At 33.8% G+C, this 18,778-nt stretch overlaps 3 protein-coding genes across 3 annotated transcripts; 1 reads left to right on the forward strand and 2 right to left on the reverse strand.

Moving 5' to 3' along the window:
- Nucleotides 1–177: 177 nt before the first annotated feature.
- LOC128198094 (uncharacterized) lies at nucleotides 178–2,635 on the reverse strand. Its single transcript, XM_052881557.1, has 3 exons — nucleotides 2,340–2,635; nucleotides 1,917–2,215; nucleotides 178–892 (listed from the first exon to the last, which is right to left on the reverse strand). The coding sequence occupies exons 1-3, from the start codon at nucleotides 2,398–2,400 to the stop codon at nucleotides 812–814; spliced, it is 441 nt and encodes a 146-aa protein (XP_052737517.1). The 5' UTR covers nucleotides 2,401–2,635; the 3' UTR covers nucleotides 178–811.
- Nucleotides 2,636–3,177: 542 nt separating this feature from the next.
- Nucleotides 3,178–8,178, forward strand: LOC112053255 (pleckstrin homology domain-containing family A member 3). Its single transcript, XM_024092625.2, has 5 exons — nucleotides 3,178–3,348; nucleotides 3,428–3,544; nucleotides 4,433–4,582; nucleotides 6,409–6,533; nucleotides 6,986–8,178. Exons 1-5 carry the CDS (start codon nucleotides 3,309–3,311, stop codon nucleotides 7,196–7,198), a joined length of 645 nt encoding a protein of 214 aa, XP_023948393.1. The 5' UTR covers nucleotides 3,178–3,308; the 3' UTR covers nucleotides 7,199–8,178.
- LOC112053254 (DNA polymerase delta catalytic subunit) lies at nucleotides 7,452–11,754 on the reverse strand. Its single transcript, XM_024092624.2, has 2 exons — nucleotides 11,623–11,754; nucleotides 7,452–11,539 (listed from the first exon to the last, which is right to left on the reverse strand). Exon 2 carries the CDS (start codon nucleotides 11,484–11,486, stop codon nucleotides 8,232–8,234), a length of 3,255 nt encoding a protein of 1,084 aa, XP_023948392.2. The 5' UTR covers nucleotides 11,487–11,539; nucleotides 11,623–11,754; the 3' UTR covers nucleotides 7,452–8,231.
- Between the last annotated feature and the right edge of the window lie 7,024 nt (nucleotides 11,755–18,778).

Genomic DNA, 18,778 nt, shown 5'->3' on the forward strand with positions numbered 1-18,778 from the left:
AATACCTGCCAGCACTGAGCAAGTAATCACTATGTTTTACATGCCAGTAAACATTAAAATGACAAAGATAACAGACATATTGAGATGTAAGCATACTGTGTCCATTAGCTATTTTTGTTCAAAATCCAAACTTTAATTTTTATATTACTAGTAGGAAAACAAATAAAACAATGTGTCTAAAGTACAAAATAATATTTTATTGGACGGATTTTTTACAGTCAAGTACATAAACATGTAGATTATTTAATTGTATTAATCAGATCTCATTAAATTGTCTTAAAATTAAATAGAACAATAGACATACAGTCAGTATCATATTGGACCTACATAATACTAATATTAGTTTTAAGCTAATACATATAATAATAAGTGTAGATTCAAAAGATAGTCTATAAGTTTAAAAAAATTACACCACTACACAAAAAAGAGATGCCAGTTATAGTAACTATAACTTATCAAAGCTGTGAAAGATTCTGTAAGGCAAGTTATAATAGAAAAATTAATAATCATTTTGTTTTATGCCACAATACATCAAACTCAGTCATACTAATTTTATTCTAAAAACTAGTTGCCTGCCTGACTTTGTATGAGTAATATTTGGTATTTACCACATAACACTTATCTTCTACTTCTCATTAAAATCAAGCTTAAAATTATGTTGTAAAAAAATGTAAGGACAAAAAAATGCAAATTCAAAATTATTTATGTCAAATAATAATAATAAAAAATGTATGTATATTTGTGTACTTATTCTAAAAATAATAAAAAGGCACTTAACTGTAGTCTTACATGTTACAGTCAAATTGTAAATTTAGTAAAAAAAATATAATTGTAATAGAAATGCTGCACTTAATAGCACAGTAAATGCTGGCTTCATTATTTCACCTCCACTCTACAAAGGAAAAGAAAAAAATATTATTATAAACATCAATATAATTTTTATAAATATTAATACCTGAATATTATCCAACAATGTTAGCACTTGACTTTAAATATCTTTCTTTATCTATTCTGCATAATTCTTATGTTATTATAAGTGTTGAGCTGGATCTTGAAAATGAACATAATATGCACATAGCATTTGTGTGTGTGGTACACTCATTTCTACAGATAATAAATATGTCTTGGAAACTAATAGTTTGACTAACTAATAGTTAAATTTAATATATAGCCAAACTCTAGTAATAAAGTCACTGTAAATTGTACTTTTCAAAGTGCTTGCAAAGTAGTAAGAAATATTAAAATTAAAATTTGGAAATGGAATGCAAAGTGCTAACCGTATGGTCATTATCAGTTTATTTCTATGGCTCCCAAAAAAGCTAGGTTTCTCTCATCACCACACTGTTCAATGCTGGTGCAGTGGGTTCAGTGTGACAATGTTTAACTGTACAACAATCACTATCAGACTATAATAATAATGACACTAATCAGTATGGATGGAGTTAAATGATCAATATTGATGTAGTTGGAGTTAAGTAATAATTTCAAGTTAACTTGCTCTAAGAGGCATGGCAGGGTAAGAATACAAACTTCTCAAAACTGCTATTGAGAATTTCTCGAAGGAAAGAAAACCTCAATGTTTCTTATTCTAACCCAGGATTTATATCTGGAATCTGATGACAAAGCCACATAGGCTAATCATTCGATGAAGAAAGCAGTTGTGACTTGTGTCTTATCTACTCAAGTTTTGTCTATGTTTACCGCTTGATTATAAATATATTTAAGTTACCTTGGTAGACAATTTTTAGGGGGAAATCTTGTCATCTAGTCATTTATCTTCGGATGATCCAAGATGAATGAAAGGTTAGAGAAGAAAGGCACATAAGTTGAAGCAAAACTTGGCTAGGTCCACTAGTAAATATATAAATATTTTGTTCCTGGGTTTATAATTATTTATTTGGTAATAATATACTCACAATAATATAATAGTTGCACCTATCACCTCTGCAACAGTCAGAGCAGATCCAATCTTGGTACCAGATGTGAGTGCATAGAGGCATGTAGTGTTGCCTTGTAGTAGCACATTCGGTTTTGTTAGAACATCTTTTTGATATGTAATACTGCTTTTTTGCCCCTTGTGACCAATATGGGGTGCTACCCCATTTTATTTCCGTCAAACAAACATCTTGATTATATTCACAAGTTTTAATAGTTTTAACACACTTTTCTGTGTTATCCTCTTGGTTTTCACACACATAGCATTCGAGACTCGTAACTGCAAAAATATAATTGTTTATCCCAGCGTACTGTTCCAGAGTGAACAATACAAGTTCTTATAGAAGGAATTGTGAATGTTATTAATAAAATTTACTGAAATAATAAATACTTCAAGAAAATACCTTTGATAATAGAAGTCACTGATATTATGGCTACAATCCATACAGCATTATTTAAAATCATGGTAAAATCGTTATTGGTTAACACTGGCTATAAATTTAACAGAATTAACCTGATAACAACTGAAACATGGGACTATTAAATGAAAAATATGTAACGCTTTATAAAATGTTATATTATGTTATTTGAAACTAAAGAATTATTAATTGTTAGAGTCGCTAAATTTTAAATTAAAGGTGTGGCTTGATCATTGGAGTTATTTTGATTTCACAGACGTCAAAAATATATGTTTTGATTTCTTCAATAAAAATATGAATGACATTGACATGTAAGGAAACAGTTGCCTAAACCTATATTCAAAACTCCCTTGAAATCGAAGAGAAATTCTCCAAATAAAGGAAAGTCCAAAGCATCATTTATGAGTTGAAAATGTTAATGCAAATTGCATGCAGAATGAAAAAAATGCCTTTCTTCTTTCCACACGTACAGTGACAATCCCCAACCAATAACCATTCCCCTAATTGAGTTTATATTCCGGCTATTTAGGGAACTCTTCATAAATTGGCAATTTGTAAATATTATTAATGTTTCATAATAACTGGCTTAACAGCTCTGGGTTCTAGGTTTTGAGTTTAATAATGTCGAAGCCTATTAAAGCAAATCATACTTAAACCTCACACACCACATTAGAAACAAAAATAAAATTTAACTTATCAATAGATTGAGTTAGACAATTAAATAACCTTATCTTTATTTACAAAATCTGAATCTATTCCTCCCAGGCACAAGATTTTATTTATGGTAAAAAAGAAACGAAATACATGTCAAACTCAAAATTATGTCTTTGTTATTTTTGTATTTGTTGACGTTTGTCGTGTCATAAAAAATAATTTATTTAAAAATGTGAATTTAGCTTAAATCGCCGAGTTAATTAATCAATAAATTAAAAGTTACCTGTATCGTTTAAATACATGGAAGGCATTTTATGGAAATGGACGAATTACTGGAATGGTATACATTTGGCGAAAGTTTATAATCTAAGAGTTCAGTAGTACAATATGTTGTTGTGATGCAATGATTTCTTTTTCAGGTTGGCAAACCAGATGGTTTGTTTTAGAGAATGGAATTTTATCATACTATAAGTCGCAAGAGGAAGTCAACCAGGGATGTAAAGGTTCAGTGAAAGTATCCGTTTGTCAGATCAATGGTATGGCTCTAGTTCTATAAAATAATAATATAATAAATCATGCAACCACGACCACTCTGCCAAGAGTGTACAATTAAGAAGAAGAATAAATCATATCATCAGTTGTTGTTGTTGTCATGTTTGATTGTAAATATATATCATAATTCGCCTATTTTAATGGCTCACAACAAGGCCAGGCATCTCTCTTTATAGGATAGGGCAGCATTCCCCATCAGAGGGGTCACAACTAGGTGATGGTCGATTTTATTTCATGACTCAAGAGACAATAATGTTTGTTCGAAAGATCCAAAAGCTAAAGTGGGTCATGAAGGAGGAGTATGAAATTTACGGGGTCACAGTAGGATAAAGTTTGAGAAATGCTGGGATAGGGGATATGGAGCTTAGAACCACTACACTGCTCCAATGTTGGTTAGCAGGCTTATGGTAATAATCGGCTACATAGCTGGCTTGGAGTGGCTCTGTATCAAAATTTGTTGTGGGCCCAGGGTAAAGATTTCTCACAAAAGAAACAACAATGCTTACTTAAAATAAATATGACAGTGTGACACTTAAAGGATGTTTTTATTTTTTGGGTGCATGCTTAACCCGGGAAAAAAGCATTTTTCATTCATGATTGTCTTTTGTCATTTTTTTCAGGAAGCACCAGATCAAGTGAGATTGTGGATTAAATTTTACCAATTTTCGCTTTCACACTTAGTCCGGGGGCTTGTCTCATTGATATGTCTGATAGATACACCCCTGGTAGTAATGTTAAATTCATTAACAACCTCTTATCAGTCAGTCAGATGGTCATTATCATGTTAATGATAATGACCATCAATATAAATATTTTATTTTACCATATTAATATAAAAAAAATTGTAACTAAAAAGATTTTTTATTTTCCAGTGAATAACATTGATAACACACGACTGGATTTGGTAATTCCTGGGCAGCAACATATGTATCTAAGAGCACCCTCACCACAACACAGACAAAAGTGGCTTGTAGCTTTAGGCAGTGCTAAGGCCTGTGTTGAATCTTTAGTGGATCCAAAAGGTTAATTTATTGCTTATCTACTGAAATGTTTAATATTTTTTTATGGATATAATTGACAGACTGAGCCATTCTATACAGTGGCCTATTTCATGGTAAGCAGAATAGCATTACCTATAAGCAGAGTAACACACTGTAAGGTATGGAAGAAACACATCCTTTGCATTGCAGTGTCCATAAACCTGAGATCAGAGGTGTTTATACTTAAGTCATGCTCAAAGTGCACTGTTTACAAACAAACAAATAAGAATTATGATATAGAACACTAGTAATTTCACACCTAATATAATTATTATTTAAACTTAACTTAACAAAAACCACTTTTGCCAGACGTCAGTACAATTACTTAGCTCCATACCTGTATAGGTACATGAACAGAAAGGAAAATATCTCGGAAATTTCTAGACACTCATTAAAAAAGTGGTTAAAATCCACATTATCTACAGTTAATTATGATAATACGGAAAACATAATGGATCCATATTTAGTCCACAAATAAAATAAAATTAAGATTGTATTTTGAAAGTAGTACCTAATCTAGTAGTTAAATATTAATATAAATAAATTAAAGGTAAATATAATATTAATAGTAAAGAAGTCTAGTTATAACTCACACTCATACGCACACACACAGACATAGCCGCATACAGACACACACACGCACACACACAGACATACCCGCACTTTCACGCATGCATGTATTTACACACACACACACACACACACACACACGCACTAACATATGTACACAACATTAAAAATTATAAACTCTTTTTTTTTTAGTAATGTATTTTTAAGATCTTTGTAAAAATTCTTTTGGATATTGTATGGATATTGTATGTAGCAAATGTACCCAGGGAAGTCACTGGCCCTTAAGACACGGGCTTACCTAGTTTAAGGGCCAGGACGTCATTGCTATATGTACCGAGTTTATTCAAATAAAACAATTCTTATTCTTATTCTTATTATAATATAATATTATTAAAAAGGTGTAGGTCTATATTTTTATTAAAAAGGTGTTTTGTATTTCATCAACATTATCAAAAATTTACAAAGAAGGACAAATAAATAAATGAGAGTAATGTTAAATTATAATTAACTGATTCTCAAATTTTTGACACAGTGTGCAGTTTGATCCAACTTAAAGGATAGGGTAGGGTAGGGTAGGGAAGAATTAAGTGCATATAAATCAATGCGAAGTCTGACTGTGTTGTTTAGTAGTTAATATATTTTGAATAACATTTTATAAAGATAACTTAATTTAAAATAAATAAGTTATGAAATGACATGCATTTTCTACCTTCATTTCTAATTTGTTTGTTGGTCACATAGAGTATGGCTGTAGTATAGGTGTTAAGCCTAATATGTGCCTATTACATATACTTCACTGGCCTATGTATCACCCAGGCTGGAAGACAGCAATGCTGCTTGGCAATAAAAATAAGTGTGGTAGTAGCATTTCCCTGAATGGGCTCAGTCTCAAACCATAGTTATTACTAATTTTAAACTATTGTTTTTTGTTTTAAACTTACTAATATTGTAATGCTAATGTAATCTACTAACTGGAAATTAGAAAGACTTACTTCTAATATAAGAATTACTTACAATAGAATATTATGGTTTTTATGAACATATAAAGAAAAGGTCTACTATTGATGTCTTAGAACCACTTTTACTCGAAAAATAAAATTAAATATTAATTAGGCCTGGCCTGTTCCATAATATGTTTTTGAAGATATGTGTTAATAAATATTGAATGTTTAATATTTTCAAAGAAATTGAATGGTCTAGTTTATAGTGTAAATAAGTGTTGTTTTTTTTTGTCACAGCAACAGGATATGAAGACTCTTTAACCCATAAAAAATCTGAATTGCATTTATATTGTGATTTGCTAATGCAACAAGTGCACGCAGTAAAAAGTGCAGTTAATGATAAAGATGGCCCAGAAATACAGGTATTTTTGCAATTATTATTCATTAGTTAACTGAAAAATAATTAGTTGAATCAAATAAAAAAATGTATTATTCACCATTTTTTTATTGAATACTAGCCTGTGTGAATACAGGGATAAAATATAGCCTATGACACTCAAATGATGTGGCTCACTAGTAGTAGAAGAATTTTCAAAATTGGTTATCCAAAGATTACCCCTACAATACCACAAACTTTACCACTTTATAATGTTAGTATGAGAACTATTTCAATAAAGTATTATGTAAAACTTGTTGCTTAAAAAAATCAAAATGTAATGTCACAAAAGCACAGACCTTTTATGACATATATATTGTAAAAAATTGTAATTTAAGTCGCATCAATCATTGATGTGATTCACATTGCAGACTTGTACATAGTATGATTTGGTTGGTGTCTCAATCCTATATCTGATGATATTTATTACTTTTACAGAAAATTGAAGATGCCTCCAGCCTTCTAACTGCAACATGTGACACTTTTATAAGAACTCTTGAAGACATAATGAAACTTACTAACAATACTGTAACCAATGCAGCTTACATAGAAAATATGCCACTTCCTAGTATAGCCATTACGAAAACTGGTAGCAGCAATAAGACTCCAAAACCAAATGTGAGCAGGTCTTTGTCTCAAGAGAGTAGATGAGATAAAATAGTCTTTTTTTAAATGTTCTATAAGTAGTACCTACATAAAATGATCTTGTAAAAAATACTTTAATTGAAGCTAATGGTTCTTCCCATTCATTAGAGTGTGGAATGTCTTGTTTTGTTAATGTATTTGGTTTTGGCTTGTAAATAGTTGGAAAAATGTATAGAAATGTCCCTGATAAGTGTTGCAAATCAACACACCACTATTGTTATAATAGCGCAGACACAGTTATTTTAATTAAAATTTTAACTAAATCTCTTTCTGCAGATAAAGTAAACCCTGTTTGACTTTAGTAGAAACTTAGATTGCATTATAAAGCATAACTTATGTATTGAACGTCATAACAAATTCAGTGGCTTTTATTCTCTGAAAGCGAGAATTAGCAAATTGAAGTGTAGAAATATATGGCAACTTCTTCTTAACCAGTGCTACAGACCTGCAGTTTTATCTAATTGCAATTTCAATCAAAGTCATTAGAAAAAACTGATGGACACTACACACAGGCAATTTAACTGAACAGTTTGAATTTTCAGTTCAAACTGAACATCTATAGTGTGGGTTAGTTTTCCTTAAATTGTTTTGTCCTTGGACAAAAAATGTTTCAACATATTTGAAGACAAATAATATATTGACATTTAGTTTTATATGTATAGAAATTTAAATATGATATTCATAGTATTATATTATTATAAAGGCATGAATTTAAATGGTTGTTTATTTGCCAATATAAATAAGTTTATTTCGAGTGAAAGCATATTTGTTTTGTTCTCTTGTAGTTAAATGTTTGTTTTATTGTTCTGTGATAAATATTCAAAATTTTTCTTAAAATAGATCTGTACCCATAACACTTGTTATTGGTTGTATTTGTGAATTATTATTGTTTTGAGACATTCCTTCTGGAAAATCAAGAAATTAACTCATTCCACTTGCAGTATTAAATTTGTACTTTTGTGCCTAAAATAAATGAAATACTTTTATGGATGTATTTTTATTTAAAAAAACCAAATCAATTTTTTTGCATGATTATTGATTACCAAATAGGTTCACCAAATCTTAATACAGATTTTTCTTGAGAATCTAATTCAATTCCAACCTTCTTTCTCATGTAAAAAATCGTACAGTCTCTGTTAGTGCATAGCACTTCTTCATGGAGACTTCCTTGACATCTTTGACATTCTGTCCATAATTTTGAGAACTTTTCTTGCAGTTGTCGCACCTTAAATACTTCAGTGATATATAATTGCCCTTCCTTATCTAAGCAATGATTACATAATGCTTTTTTGGCATCATTAGGCATAACTGTTTTGCATCCAATACATTTCTCTTTCTTTTTGGTGAAGGCTGCTAAAGCACCCACTTTTGATGTTACCATAGCCTTTGTTCTTGTATGTTCACCTTTAAGAAGCAAAGACTCTGCTTTCTCTCCAAGAATTGGTTCGAAAATTCTGAGGAGTGGTTTAGATAACTGATTTTCTAAATAATAATTGAAATCAATAGGTATACTGTTCTCCAGAACATAAATAGGATCTTCGGCTTTCATGTATGCTGGAGTGTTTTTAGCTGCACAGCATATAATATAAGGCACTCTATCACCTAATTTAGGAGCAGTGCCTGCATCACGTTTCTTCATCTTAGCCGCTAGCTCCACATGAGCTTGCTTTGCTGCATAATCATTTTTAGTTAGCTCTTTTGTTATTACAAGTTGAGATATATCAATCCTGTTGCACAGAAGGTCAGATATGATTTGTTTTGCATAATTGACAGCTCCATCAGGATCTCTATCAATTAATAACTTTTGTAGACATGTACTCATCATGTTTGAAACTAGAGGAGAGTTATCTCTTCTTACAGTTTCAATGCCCTTACAGTCCATTTTATCATATTTTTCTGGTCTTGTAAAATAAAGACCTGCATATCTTTTCTTATTAATTAACAAATATGGATAATACACTTTTTCAAACTCTAATTTGATAGGTTTTACAAACTTTGATGTAACAAAAGCAGCTGCTTCTCTTCCTAGATCCATACTTTCCTCAAGTGTTTTAACACCAAACTTAACCATTACAGAATCAGTATCTCCATAAATAACAACAGCATCTTCTTTGTAGCCATTTGACTTGGTATATTTTTTTTCTACTTCTGCTTTTGTGAACTCTATCATAGTTCTTCCATAAGCTGTAACACTACCTGATATTTCTAAACAAGGCAGTTTTCCTACTTGGGCACCAGTAAACCCATAAACTGAATTTGCACTTATTTTTAAAGCCAATTGCCTTCCATCAAGTACTGAGCGTTTTAGAGGGTCTTTCTCTTCTTTGAGGTCTGCTTTTGCTTTCTTTCTGGCTGCAAGTAGGGATTCCAAAATTTCTGGTAGCAATCCTTTTCGAACATTAGCTTTAACAAACATATTATTAGAAGGTGTTACAGTTATATCATCAGAGCTTACATTTAATTCTTTTTGTGAAGTAGGTGGAACTAATGTTGTGTAGCACAGATTATGTGCCATCATGATGCTAGGGTATAGAGATGCAAAATCTAGAGTAGATATAGGATCAGAATAATAACCTTTCTTTGGTTCAATAACAGTTGCTCCTTCAAATTGATCATCTGAACCCTGGCCTTGATGAACAGGCATTAGATAACTGGCTTCCTTTGCTTTCCTTAACAATTGACTAACCACTTTGATCTGCTGGCCTCTTGTTAACAAGCACAGTAATGGCACTCCTGTCACTCTAGCCATCTCCATGTAATTAATAATACACATTAATTTATTCAACAGTTTAAGTGGCAAATAAGCATCTTTAAGGCAGTACATTGCTAACCTTCTTCTGGTTTGTTCATTTTCATTTTGTAAATCTGTTATTACACTGTGATGAACATCTTCTTTTTGCTCATGCAGAAAATGGAAACTTACAGCATTTAAAGTATATGATCTCAGTTTATAGTCTCTGACAAGAACAAGTAACAAATCAAATGGGACTCTACCTTCAAAGTTCACACTTTTATTTTCTCTACGTCCCATTTGTTTTGATTGTAAAATTGAATCTTTAATTACAGATCTGATATTTCTGATTCTACCTAAGAAATCAAAATTTGCTACTTTCAAATGCTTAGCACGGTTTATAAGATAAGGCCAGTCAAAATTAGTAATATTATATCCTGTGATTATGTCAGGATCCAACTCACGGAAGAAGTCTGACCATTTGCTTAACATTTCTGATTCAGATTGGAAGCTCAGAACTTGGGAGCCTACTATTGGAGCACATGTATTCAATGTAAATACATTTCTAAGATATGGTTCACTGTCGCCCTGTCTAATTACCATTGAGGCAATTTGAATAACAGGATCTTTATCTGGTTCTGGGAAAACTCCTTTTCTTCCAGCACATTCAATATCAAAACTCAATATTCTAAAAGGTGCAACTTTAAGCCATTCTCCTTCAGGTTGATGTGCAATGAATACATTCCAAGCCACATCAACTTCAATTTGGCATCTGGTTTCTGGTTTTAATTGCGTAAATTTAGTTCTCATTGACCATTTACCAACTGGCAATTCTATCCAACTGCAGCCAACAACAGAAGTATCAACCATGAAACGAATATCAAAATCAATGTTGGTCTCATAAAAAGATGGATCAGACAATCCAAAAGTAGTTGGCTGTCTTTCAATGAGTCTCTTTGAAGCTGCTATTAATTTTGGTAATGCAACTGATACTCTTGCAAAAGTGCTAATATTTTCCCCTTTATAATACATTATTGACTTAGCTTTCACTAATCGTACTTCTAAAACTGCTTCTTTGATGCTATCCTTATTAGATCGAAGATCCTCCAGAACAGCTTTGTTTAAATTGGATTTGAGTACATGACATGTAGATTCAACGAAATTTGTAGGTACACTTACATAGAAATAGGGTGTAAACCCATGAACGTGACAACAAACTGAATTACCTTCCATTGTAACTCCGTACATTCTCATAATTGGGATGGGACCTAACTGGGATCCAGGCATTCCTTGTATTGGTTGTCCATTGTAGTGATCAATATCTAGTTGTTGAAAAATAAGGGCATCTTTTACAGGGTTGAAATCAGGGGGAGATGGTCTAGACCACTTCACATTAGTAGTCTGATTTTCAGGTCCATCACCGAATATTTGAGGTGAATCAAATTCACCTTCCATTCCTGCGAGTTGATCTTCAAAACTACATGGCATTTCGTTTTCCTCGTCGTCATCATTTGATTTAAATCGCTTTGGAGGCGGACCTTTGTATTGTTTTTTCTTATCCATGCTAAAAACTTTTTAGATTTCGGTCTTCGTATGTCAAGATTCCCGCCAATTTTCTGTAATGATGAAATTAATAATGTAAACTTAGTAAACTATATTATTATTAGGTGGAAGGTATTTGATATGCTAAATGTGTTACCTGTTACTTGTTGTAGTTTGAGTTTGGACTATATAACATTCAAAATATAATATAACAATTTTAATTTTTAAATAAATCAATAACAGTCACAAATTTTTAGTTTAAACTGACAGTTGACACTGACAATTGACATTCACTGACAGCCTGACACAGACAACATACGTAGTATCTATCTGTGTTGTCAACCACAGATTAGATACTACGATAGAGGAGTATAAAACTCATTTAGATGCTGGCCGAGTACACGAATAGGCACCCATACGAGCAACTTATTCGGGTATGTTTGGTTCATCATCATCATCATCATATCAGCCGATGGACGTCCACTGCAGGATACAGGCCTTTTGTAGGGACTTCCAAACATCACGATACTGAGCCACCTGCATCCAGCGAATCCCTGCGACTCGCTTGATGTCGTCAGTCCAGCTGATGGGGGGTCGGCCAACACTGCGCTTACTAGTGCGGGGTCGCCATTCCAGCACTTTGGGACCCCAACGTCCATCGGCTCTTCGAACTATGTGCCCCGCCCATTGCCACTTCAGCTTCGCAACTCGTTGAGCTATGTCGGTGACTTTGGTTCTTCTGCGGATCTCCTCATTTCTGATTCGATCACGCAGAGTTGCTCCTAATGTAGCTCGTTCCATCGCCCGCTGTATGTTTGGTTACTCGCCACGAATATTCGTGCGTTATCGGCTCAGTGGCGGCAATGATGTTAAATACTGTTAGATGTAATACTAGCTCATGAAAAATGAGGCGCTCAAAAGAGGAAATTTCCACATCTCCATGTTAGTTGTGGTCAACAACGAACAACAACAACGTCATAAATAGGTACCTATATAAAAATATAGTTTACAACACTGGTTCCCGAATTCTTTTGACTTCGGAACCCTTTATGTTTCACCATTTTTCGGCGGAAGCCTAGCTTAAGAAAGAAGTAAACTAAAAACGGAAATACACTTACGTCTCGTATATTTATTTAGGTAGGTATTTACAAAAATTTTAATGTGATAAATGACATCTCACCATAGTTTTCCTTAAACAAGTTATTTGAAAATGAATAATAAATTACGTCAATTAATATTATCACAAGTGAAAAGATTTACATTAAGCAAATCTTGTATTTTTGCGGAACCCCGGAGGACCTGTCACGGAACGTCAGGGTTCCGCGGAACACCTTTTGGAAACCGCTGGTCTACAATGTCGAGCTTTTTTTAGAAAAATAAAATAATATTTGCCATATCTTTTATATTATGACCAATCTTCCCATTCTCCTCCCCTCCAACTAGTCGAGTTGATCTATAGTTTAAAATTATCCTTGAGTGGCGGTCTTTTGAAGCAAGTCCCTAAATAATAAGATTGCAAAGGATTTTTCACAGTGTTACCAACTTTATTTATAGTGCGACACAAAACTTATACTTTTTCTACTATATAAAAATAAGTCGGGTTTTCCTTCCTGACGCTATAACTCCAGAACGCACGAACCGATTTCCACGGTTTTGCATTCGTTGGAAAGGTCTCAGGCTCCGTGAGGTTTATAGCAAAGAAAATTCAGGAAAAATTTCAACGTAAGGTAGAGGTAGGGTAGAGTACGGGTAGGGTAGGTGTAGGGTAGGGGTAGGGTAGGGTAAGTGTAGGGTAGGAGTAGGGTAGGGTAGGGGTAGGGTAGGGGTATGGTAGTGGTAGGGTAGGGGTAGGGTAGGGGTAGAGTAGGGGTAGGGTAGGGGTAGGGTAGGGGTAGGGTAGAGGTATTTGAAAGTTTATATAGAGTTTCACGCGAACGAAATAGGGGTTGAAAGTTGACATCGATTTTTACGCGGACGAAGTCGCGGGCGTCCGCTAGTAAAGTTAAATAAATAACAAAAGATTAATATATATTAAGATATATAATAAAATAAATGAGGGCGTAGTAATTTTAAAATGTTTGGTAACCACATATTATAATGCCGTTTTAAGGTAAACCTGTGTTCTGTCCATTAATTTACTCTTTGGTTCTGTCATCCACTTAGGATTGCAACTATCTTGATACTTGATAATACATAATTGATATTTTGTTCCAAAATATTAAATATGTTCTTATTTTAAATAAGACGATCTGTTGAAAATAATATTAATATGTAGGCGGATTGTACCATCGGCGGGTCGAAGGCGTGCGTGAGGTGATGCCCTGCCGCCGCGTCCTTGCTTAACCGCTGACACCTAAAATATTGCGCGGCTTATCGCACGATGTTTGAAAACGTCCTAAAGATAGCATCAGACTAGACATACATACTTAAAAATTATATTTATTTATACTTTACCTACCTATTTGTACAGCACATTATAAAAAAAAACAGGACAAGAAAAAAAAAATCACACGACAGGAAAAGTATACCTAGACACAAAAGACGCCCATATCGATACGGTTATCACGAGAATGCAGGTGGTGTAAATAAAATAAAATACATAGGTAAATTCCAAATAATTAGGTACACTCTAATACATAATTAATTCATTTTACTCTCAGAGACCTTTGTAGGCATGAATATGAACCTGCCTATGAACAACGCGCGGATTCCTAAAATTAAAATGAATGAAATAATGAATCATAGACAATTTTAAACATTTTTTGTAAAAAATATTAAATTAATAATTTTAATATGAATGAAATTGAGATAGGTACTTATCATAACTACAATGGTATAGGTAGACCTACATAAAAATAGGTTTACAGTTCGTTTCATGTAGGATGTTGCGGGTGACTCTTGAAAGTTTTCCGCGATTCACGATAATATTACGTATTATGAACGTCATACAGGTGACTGTCACCGTGCCCCTGCCACAGAAAAGATATTACAACCAGTAGTTGGACTTCATACTAGAGGTCGAAACGCGAGCTATACCTACGCTCCTTGAACATGGGGTGATCGCAGGGTTCCCAACTTAGGGGTTTTCCCCCCAGATTTAGGGGGTAAATAAGTGAAATGGGATTTTTTTAGGGGTCTGAAATTTTTAGGGGTATTTTCAGGGATTTTTTGACTTTTTAATATTTTTAAATTGATGATAATTTTAATATTTCTTTCTTGACCTAGCGACTTATAACGACATATAATACATTATTCTACAACCACTCTGAGGCAACTGGCGGCAAAATCTGAATCATTAGATGAAGACGTAATATTTTGTCTGTATTAAATATACTTTTGAAACAAATTACAGTATATTATCATTTATTTATTTCTTTTTTTTTTTAAATTTTTAACAATATAAGTATAAAATTATGAATTTATATTTTTTAGAGGGACAACTCAATAAATAATGTGATTTTAGGGGTTTTTGACATAAACTTTAGGGATAAATATTTTCGAGAGTTGGTAACACTGGGTGATCGTAGGGTGAAGACTAGAGGTGAGTCGTACTCGCTAAAACGCGTACTGAGTGTTACGAGTACGAGTACGCCGAGAGACGCGCTCCAAAGACTAGCTCCACGAGTATTTAGAAGTACGAGCCATTAGGACCTATAGAATAGATACGTACTCCTAAATACTCAGTGGCCAGCGATTTTACGTCATATTATCTGATACTAAGCGTACATTAATTTCAAACGAGTTTTACGTAGTCATTTGGACTAGTGGTATGTACGCAAGGTACAAAAAAAATGAATCCTGGGTTCGATCCCGGGTAACAGAAAATCATTTTTGTCTTTTTATTTTGTTTTTTTTCAATTGGTTTCTTCAACTATTTTTGGTTTTTGTAATCCACAAAAAAAAGAAAAAAATTTGCAAACAAATATATTTCAGTCATTAATTTCAAAATTTCAATTTAATTTTATTATTTAGTTATTCCTTTTAATATTACCTCATGATACTGTCGGGTTACATTAACTTGTTACTTTAGCGGATAAATAATCATACTAAAACAAATAAACATTATGTTTTTAAAATAAGGATTAAAATCAGGGACTCCAAATATTGGAGTATTAAGAGTATTAAGTGTATACTGCGTTAAAAAATCGGTCTTATGTTTGATAAAGTAAAGACAATTTTTCATCGGCAATGGGACGTCACTCACACATTCTTAAACGAACGCGTCTCGCGATGTTTTGTCTGTTGGAGTATGAAGTGTTTATTGCGTTGAAAAACCGGTCTTATGTCTAGACAACAAAGTCTATTTTCTTTCGGCATTGATAGAAGTCTCTCACTCACACATTACTAATCGAACGCGTCTCTGAACACGTCCTGCATTGGTTGGACCGTTAGAGTATTTGCGAGTATTGGACTCGCACTCTGTTGGCGTCTTGCGCTCCTCGGTACTCGGTACTTCTAAATACGCTTAATACGTGTATAAGTCCCTGCTCCGTACTCGTACGCCATACGTCTTCCAACAAACCTAGTGTTAAGACCTGCTCCAGTATATACGCCTCACCTCTAGTGAAGACAGTCGCGACTGTGCCGCGGTGACGAACGAACGCACGGTGTATTAACAGAGTAAAGTGTATTAATAGTATTAGATTTTTTTAATTATGACCAGTAGGAAATACTGTGCCGTTTTTGGATGCATGAATTCAAAACTATCCCATCCAGAGATAACTTTTTTTAAGTTACCTGGAAACTCTGAAAGGTTAACTTTAAAATAAATTTACTTATTAGTAGGTAGGTACATAATCTTGTATTTTTTAATGGATAAGGTATTTCCTTTTATCTCCAGAATAAAGGTAGGTATCTGGATTAGTAAATAAAGTGAATAGAGTAAAGGAAAGTGATTGACACGATTGAAATATGTAGCTATACGCGGTTCATGAATCACGATACAGTAGGTACGATAAGCTTGTATTAAAACCTCGACTGCTTGTACAATGTATTGTGTGACTGTGCTCGGATCATTTGTGTTTTGTTACCCGACTGCGGCGAAGCCCAAAGGAGGAGTATGTGTTTGAATGTTATGACTTGTTGTTGTATGCGGGCGACGGGAGGAAAGGACTGCGCGGGTGTGAAGTCGTACGCGCTGGGCATCGTTACCCCCCTCCCGGACCGCGCCGACCTTCGGGAGTGTTACGAACAAATTTGCCAAGCACACATACTGATAAATGATATGTCATTAGACTCGTCTAGATAGGCCGAGTGTCACTGGGTAACTTAGTTCTTAAAAAATCAAAATGGCGGATTTTATGCACTTTAATGTGCAAGCTCATAAAACTTTTGCTCAGCTTGGCATTGGTGACAAGAATTTTAACCGACTTCCAAAAAGAATCGTATCGTATTTACAGCGATATTTCCGTCATTTGTAAACCGTTTTTTTTTTGTTTGGATGAATATTCTTTCAGGTTAGTCCCATTTTTTTCATGTCAGGATCTGATAATGGCATCCTAGAGAAATCTAGGGTAACTATCGTATCGTAGGGACAATTAGTGCGTTTGTTCATTGTTTCATTATCTATTTTAAATCACTACAATTTCATGAAGGTATTTATCTTTTTTTTTATTTGTTCACGTAGTGTGGAGGTAATACCTAGATGGCATCACCGAAATAAATATGTTTAAGAATACGACCAATCCTTCAAGATCATTGACGTAGTATCAGCCTTAATTAAATCAACCAATCAAAAAACACGCATTTTTATTTATCACTTCCCATTTTACTACAATTTACAAAGTATTTTATTTGTTTATATAAAAAAAGTTTATTTACAATCACAAAACTAAGTGGAAACACAAAGTTAGCAAATGTAATTAAATTGCTGCATGCGGGCAGCCCTATGACATGTTTACGTACCGCGCGGCTGTAGGTATTTATTTCAAAAATACGGCCGAGTTATTATACTGCTTGTAATATCTTTACTGTGCCCCTGCTATCTGAAAAACACTTTACCTGGGTTTACCATTATAAAAACTTATTAGGTATTCTTATAAATTATCATTCTTAAATACCTACCCCACCATGTATGTGTGTCCACTTTTGTGGACAATGGGTCATTAAAAGTTATCAGCTCATGTTTTAATGCACTGTTTCTCAGTGCAGTAGCTATACGTAACTGTACAGTATAAATCACTCATCCCAGTGTCATTGGTTCTCGGTATCGATAATTGAATAAAGTCATTCATTATTGCTGAGCACCAATATAATAAAACCGGCTGCACAAGCAGGCCGATTGTGTCGTTTTACGAGATCACCCAGCCCAGCTGCATTACTACTATCTTTATTAGTTGCACTGGTCACAGATGTGAGATAAAGTCTTCATTGACCCGAGCCTTAGTTTTAAAAGTCATCAGTGAAGCTTCCGGCTAGGGAATGCAATAAAAACATGCATTAATCCAGCAACCGAACAGCGATTTCGAATCGATGCAATGGATGAAAGCGGTAAGCGATCCTACCAGTGGCGTAGCGTGCCTTAGCGGGGCCCTGTATCAAAATTAGTTGGCTAATAATCGGGGCTCAATAAACGAGCGACAAATCCCGAAAAATATCTTTAGTTTTTTATTTACTCTACCCTAACTCTTTTACCATACAGTATTTGCTTTTTTTACATTTGTCATTTGTGCAGTTTTTGAAGCACATGCACAGATTAAGTAATATTGTAGATTACATATTATTGCTTTCACACGTAAAGCCTCTAAAGTCCGGGGACCCCATATCATTGATACGGCTGTTAAGGCTGTAGCTACGCCCCTGCTCTGTGATCTGAAGTTGGTCTGAGTTCTAAAGGGATGTGAATGTATGGCGCACAGATATAGATAATATAATAAGCAAAGATTATATAATCACTACGTCATATAAGGTCGGTAACGGTAAGTTTCAGTCGCACAAATTCCACAGGAAAGGAATGTATGCGACTGAAACAGCGAGACTGAGTTAATCTTTATCGTTCCGACAAAAGCAACTAATTTTGTAGCTGAGGTGTTGCTACTACGAAATCCTCGAGTACCTTTTGGTGGTATCATCATTATAATATTATAAAAAGGAGGTATTTGTATAAAGTTATTTGACAACGATAGTAACAATAAGAGCGTGATTGATTGTGTTCAGTTCTTTGTAGAGCAACGTTGCCGTCACGTTATTTTGCCGTGATTTTGTGCAAGTAATATGTTTTGTAGTGTAATTATTGATCTCAAATTGTTTAGTGTGGGCATAGATCACATGTCGGGAAGAGAAGGTGAGTGGTAATATACATTCTAAAAGTATGT

The sequence above is a fragment of the Bicyclus anynana genome, chromosome 5 (genome assembly GCF_947172395.1).
Source record: "Bicyclus anynana chromosome 5, ilBicAnyn1.1, whole genome shotgun sequence".
In the NCBI taxonomy this organism is placed as follows: domain Eukaryota; kingdom Metazoa; phylum Arthropoda; class Insecta; order Lepidoptera; family Nymphalidae; genus Bicyclus; species Bicyclus anynana.